The sequence below is a fragment of the Fukomys damarensis genome, unplaced genomic scaffold, assembly GCF_012274545.1.
Source record: "Fukomys damarensis isolate Sample0158 unplaced genomic scaffold, DMR_v1.0_HiC HiC_scaffold_17, whole genome shotgun sequence".
Lineage (NCBI taxonomy): Eukaryota > Metazoa > Chordata > Mammalia > Rodentia > Bathyergidae > Fukomys > Fukomys damarensis.
The window spans coordinates 34,443,955-34,450,014 of NW_022900929.1; the positions used below are offsets into that span (position 1 = coordinate 34,443,955).

The 6,060-nt window shown below is 53.6% G+C and overlaps 1 protein-coding gene across 1 annotated transcript in view; it reads left to right on the forward strand.

The window, feature by feature from the left end:
* Positions 1 to 6,060, forward strand: part of Sptbn5 (spectrin beta, non-erythrocytic 5) — a 36,961-nt gene that overhangs the window by 23,453 nt on the left and 7,448 nt on the right. The window contains 11 exon segments of the mRNA XM_033765289.1: positions 1,925 to 2,071; positions 2,693 to 2,732; positions 2,735 to 2,799; positions 3,023 to 3,132; positions 3,386 to 3,417; positions 3,420 to 3,487; positions 3,709 to 3,879; positions 4,105 to 4,157; positions 4,159 to 4,180; positions 4,636 to 4,817; positions 5,867 to 5,876. Of these exon segments, the coding sequence (XP_033621180.1) occupies positions 1,925 to 2,071; positions 2,693 to 2,732; positions 2,735 to 2,799; positions 3,023 to 3,132; positions 3,386 to 3,417; positions 3,420 to 3,487; positions 3,709 to 3,879; positions 4,105 to 4,157; positions 4,159 to 4,180; positions 4,636 to 4,817; positions 5,867 to 5,876 (900 nt within the window).

Consider the following 6,060-nt stretch of genomic DNA (forward strand, 5'->3'; position numbering starts at 1 on the left):
AGGAAGATCCTGTTGATACAAAGCCACATTACAGGATATAAGAATTCATATAATTATAATAATTATTGCTATTTTTCTGGTATACAAAATGTATTCATATTGTTTGACCATGCAGGTTTTCCAGCATATTGTTTATGACAATAACCCTTTGGTTCAGGTATTCTCCCTTCTCTTCTGCTCCACCTACTTATGGTTACAAATATGTTTATAAACCCACCACTATCTCTGAGCAGCTTCAAGCTGGGTTTCCACTGAGGAGACCGGATTGGGACCCCAACACTGAAGCAGCAGAGAAAACTCCAGGATGTGTCTCAGTGCACAAGCGGAAATTTCATTCAAAAAAGCAAAAAGTTTTCCTTCTTTATCCAGAATGAGGATTTAATGGGACTGGTGATTTAATGAGACATCTCAAAAGTTTTTAGATTGGTCACTTGAATATTCCATGGACTTAAGCTTGTCTGCAGGACTTTGGTATAAACAGATTCACGTTTTCCTCCAACCAAAATTTGGAAACTCGCTGCATTGGGAGAAATACGCTTATGGTCAGATGTCAAAGTTACTAGCCTTAGTTTCAATATTGTTAGCATAGGGGCCTCTAATATAATGTCTTGTGTTAATGTTCATAGAGATTGTTTATGAAACTGATATTAATTGTAAATTGACCAATTGTATAGTCTTAGAAATAGTGATTGCCTTTCATTTTGTGATGAGTTTGAGATAACCTCTCTTTGTTATGAGTCCTGGTATAAGGAACAAGGATCACAAATATTGATAGAGGTAGAAAAAGCTGCATGTCAAGGCTTCACAACCCATGGTATACCCCCTGCAGAGGCTGGTAGTCAAAGACGGGTTAGAGAATTGTGGAGAAATATCCAACCTAAGACAGAGCCTGAGTATTAAACCTCTCATGGCTTGATGACGGGTAAGGGATTTCTCTGGACATTTCTCACCTAAGACAGGCACAGCCTTTCTGCTGAACAGGGAAAGTCCCTGCTCTAAATATAATAAAAAGGGGGATATGTGGGAAGCCAGCCATGGCCCATTGGCTTTTTGAAAGATAACATTTGTTCCTCTTTAAGGACTGCACGTGTTAAACTTGTTTCTGACCCTGCGCGAGAGAAACTCGGATAGCCAAAGATCTGTAGGAGTCAGGTACTTCCTGTTAAAAATCTGACGTTAGCTGTAGGAGTCAGGTGTTTCCCGTTGATGTGCCTTTAAAAGGCTGATGCCTGCCTGCAGTAAACGTCGCCTTGATCAGACTCTTGTCTTGGCGTCCTTCCTTTCTCTCTGCCCCATCTCCACCCTGCTGCTCTTTCAGGTTTGAGGCACTGCAGGACAGCGCTCTGCATCGCCGGTTCGCGACAGCCCAGCCCCTGGTTCCCTATGCCATGCTAGCTTCTCCTCGAAGGGTTCCCCCAGGTCATGTCCATCTTGCCTGTGCAGTCCTCCCTGTCCCCAGCCTGTCCCATCATCCCCTGTGCACCTACAGGAGGACCACAACCAGGTGTTCCAGGCCTAGGCCGAGAAGCAAAGAGGCTGCAGGCTGTGCAGTAGGAACAGCGCTCCTCAGGCAGTGCAGCCACCTGGAGCAGCCCCTCTGCTCAGGAGGCAGGTCTCCCCAGCCCGCCTTTCTTCCTGGGTTTCTGATGTTTTCTCTAACCTCAGCACAGAGGCTGTGGTGGCCAGGGTGTGCTGGGCCACGTGGGCCGCCTCCACTCCGCAGAAAGAGTCCTGAGGGGTTGGCTAGAGGCTGGCCATATGGCTTCCTTGTGCAGAGGTTGAGGCGCTGCTGGCCCACCTGGGCCCCTCTGCCCATGCTCAATAATCGTGTCAGCGCACCCCAGGTCTCTTGCTTCTCCCCATGCCTAGAGATGATAGCTCAGCACAGACACACAGAGAGTGGCTGTGACTCTTCCTGATCCAGGTGTGCCTGGAGACCAGCACCCTGGGAAACTCAGTGGAAGAGGTGGGGCGGTTGATCCACAAGCACGCGGTCTTCCTGGAGGTGCTGACTGCCCAGGGTGAGAAGGTGACCGGCTTGGGCCTTGTGGGCACAGTCAAAGCATCGGGAGTAGGGCGAGTCCTGGATGGGGGTATGGGTGCTGGGTGCATCCCCAGAGGCCACACTTGTGTGCCTGGTTGTCCAGGGTGGGGTGGCCACACCAAGGGACCCACTAAGAGCACTGAGATTGATCTATATCACATGGTCACCAGGAGGCAGTTCAGGTGCTGAGAAAGCATTATGGGCCTGTGGCCATGCAGGGCTGGACTTTCCTTGAAGAAAGGACTGCGCCCTGGGCACTGGCCTTGCCCTTGCACCCCAGGGTGGGTGACCAGGAAGCCATGCCTCTGCCCCACAGATGGCAACTCTGTGTGAGCAGTTGAAGGCACTCCCAGGCCACAGGGGACAGGACTTGCTTTAGGGAATACTGGAGCTTCAGGCTCCGGTGAAGGAGCTGGCAGAAAGCCAGGAATGCGCCCTGCCTTTACCCGGAGGAAACCCCAGTCCCAAAGTTCCTCCTCAGACTCTCCAGCCTCCACAGAGAAAGGTGCTCTGTCAGGGACCCAGCCCTCCCAGGCAGACCCAATGCTGGGTGCTGGCTTTCCACATTGCCACCCTGGGGCTGGTAAGGGAGCATCTGAAGCAAAGGCCACACCATACACCAGTAAGGGCACATTCCCCACCCCTCAGGGAGCAGTAGTCCAGACCTGGGAGGGAGGGGAAGAGCTGGAGAGGTGCAGAGGCTGCTGTGGAAACAGGTGGTGCTGGAGCAGGAAGTGAGCCTCACTCAGGCGCAGGTGGGGGTGTGCAACTGCGGGTGGGGGGCCTGGTCCTGGGTCCTTCCTCTAGGGCAGTGGTGTTCAGTGATATAAACAGCCCATGGAAGCGAACGTACCATAGTTTCACCACCACTGCTCTAAGGGATCGTGGCAGACACCAGCAGAAGGCACTTCAGGGTCCTAAGAGCCACAGTCCAGGGCCTTTCCAGCGAGGGCCCTCTCTGCCAGACTCTGATCCTGGCTTCCTCCACAGTACCTCACGCACAAGGTGGGCTGTCTCTGCCAGACACACCCTGCGGCAGTCCCTGGCCTCAGTCACAAGCATGGAGAAATGAACAGGGTCCAGAAGTGGTATGAGCCCCTCTGGCCTCGCACCCTCCCTGGCCCATCCTCTTCAGGGTTTTAGTCCTCACACTTCCCCCCGACTCCTATTTCCCCCTGCGAGTCTGAACTGTCCCATGGGGATTCACCAATAGCATCCAGTTAATTGTCATACCATTCATTTTCAGTCCTTCAGCCCTTTTTTGCTGAAGGGATTAAGGGACAGGTAGACAGGGAAAGGGGCTCAGTGGCCCCTGGACTAACTGATGCGCCCTGTGGGCAGGAGGGAGTCACTGGAAACCAGGCACCAAATTCAGACCTCCAGGTGCTGCTGCAGGAACTGCTGGTCTGAGTCCAGAGGCTGCGGGCTGAGGTGAGCAGTCGGGCGCCCCCTGCAGCCTTGCAGTGGCCTGGTGCATGCTGGAAGGGCACTGGGCTTGCACGCTGAGCCGCAGGGGCCCTGGGCCTTTGGGGACCTCACCTTCTCTCTCTCTATCTCCTGCTCTTCTCCATCCTCTTCTGTCCCATGTGGGGGCCTTTCCCACCTTTCCTGCAGCCCTGGCAGGCATTAAGGCCTGCAGAAATCTGAGCCCAGCCCTGTTCTAGGATGAGCTGGATGCCCAGAGAGACAGCATCAACCTGGCCCAAACCACCAGGCAACAGCTGCTCACATCTGGGCACCCACAGGCCCTGGCTGCCTTGGACCAGGAGCTGAGCAGCCTGCAAGGGGCCTGGCAGGAGCACCAGGTGCAGCTGCAACAGGCAATGGAGCTGCAGGTTGGTGCCACCCCCAGCCCACCTTGCCTCACCTTCAGGGTCTGTGCAACCTGAACAGTCCCAGGCCAAGCCAAAGCCAGAGGCTGCTGTGCCGGGCTTACCCCACTCCCTCCCATCCCTGCCAGGTCTGGCCTGCTCTAGTCTTGTGTGGTGGAGCCAGGGCCCTGGGTTTGTGGTGACTGAATCCTCTGCCAACTTTCCTCTCACCTCTCCTGTTCTCACCAGCTGTCCCTGACCTCTGTGGAGAAGACAGAATTCAAGTTCTGCAGTGAGGAAGCCTCTGGCCAATGAGGGCCTGGAGGTATGTGTCCATCAGGAGCAGCAGGTTACCTGAGCCTGCACAAGGCTACCTGAGGGACAAAATCGAGACTGGCAGGGCTCTCTGAGCCTGGAAGGCCAGGATCACCCCACCCCAGCCCACCTGTCCCCAAGCAGTTCTTTCCTTATTGGTCCCGAGTATCTCTCGTGGGGGATAGGTTCTCTTTATACCCACCCCATGACAGATGAGTGTGACTCCTGGAGACTTAGGAGATACTTAGGGGTCCATGTCATCCTGCTGGCTGCAGAGAAGGGGGTGGAAAAGCCCTGCCTGCCCTGGAGCCTGGCCCAACCCTCACCCAAACTACACTCAGCCAAGAATCACTATCCTACAGCCAGAAGCAGCCTTGAGGGACTTGAGGGTGACTTTGGGCAGGGCATGGCTCTATGGAGAAGGCTGAGCATGATGGCTGGACACTGAGACTCCTGCTCCTGCAGGACCCCTTGGCCGAGGTGGAGGAGCTCCTTCAGAAGCACAAGAGGCTTGATCGGTGCCTGGAGGCACAGGTGGAAAAAATCAGCACACTGGAGGCCACAGCCCACAGCCTGTACCAGGGCAGAAACTCTGAGACCCAGAAGGCCCCGGCCAGGAGCCAGGCCGTGCTCCTGAGGTACCCATAGCTCTAGGGCAGTGGGAACTGTGAGCAGGCTGGTGTGGGCCTCCCAGCTGTCCCCTTCTGCCCTTCTATCTCCTGGCCCAGGCTGCCTAGCCTCTCCCAGTAGAGGTTGGATACCAGGGTACCCCTACAACACATGGAAACTCCTCACTTCCTTCTTCATTCAGTGAGATACAGTGGAGTTTGACTAAGAATCACACACAGGGAAATAACAGGAAATCTGAGCTAGTGGATCGGAAGAGGGCAGGAAAGAGCACAGTGGTCAGTGTCTGCCCTCCAGGGTCAGAACACCCTTCATTCTCCACTGCTCACAAAAGGCACAACCTGAAGCGGCCTGCTCTATGGCTTAGCTGAGACGCTAAGCTATAAAGAGGGGCTAACAGCAGCCTCCGAGGCCTGCAGCATCTCAGCCAGTGCCTGGCCACTGCAGATCTCTGCCACTCCTTGAACTGAGACCTGCCAGGCTTACACCACCAGGAACCACCCTTCCCCGCTTAAAGCTCATCTGCCTGCAGTGCTCCTCCTGCTCTTCAGGCTTTTAGATCCAAGCAGATAGAGCCAGGAGCCAGACCTCAGACTGGCAGGGGCCATCCTTCCAGAGCACCTGCCAGCACTCACAGGTATCTTGGCTCCCTGTGCTGGTGCCCTGGCAGGGGCTGGGCCACCCTGTGCGTCCTTGCAGGTGGCCCTCACTAGAGTACCTGTGGGTCAAGTTGAAAAACGGCAAAAGTGGTTCCTGGTGGGTCAGGGATTTAGCTCAGTGGTTCCGCCACCTGCTTTGCAAGCACAAGGTCCTGAGTTCGATCCCCAGTACCGAAAAAAAAAACTGTGGTTCCTGGTGGTTCCTAGTACAGTGCTGATGTGACCCCCACCCACATCAGGAGGGCACCTCCCAGCCAGCCTCTCTGCATCTCAGCCACACACACCCCACCACACCTGCTGGGGACACTCTAGCACGAAGAGGGGCATGGTGCAGGAGGATGGGGTGTCAGAATTCCTTTTCCTGTTGCTCATAGAGCTCATTTGTGATCTGTCTTTTTTGTGTATGGCAGTGTATTCAAGGTATTGGTACAGAGGTGCATGTATAGAATGTATAAGTTTATATATATATATATATTGCCATATTGTTATAAACATTACAAATTATATTACATATTAAATACATATGTATTTGAGGGTTCTTGCTTAAAACATTTTTACTAACAGCAACGCATACTTTTTAGTACTTTTTTTTTTTTTTTTTTTT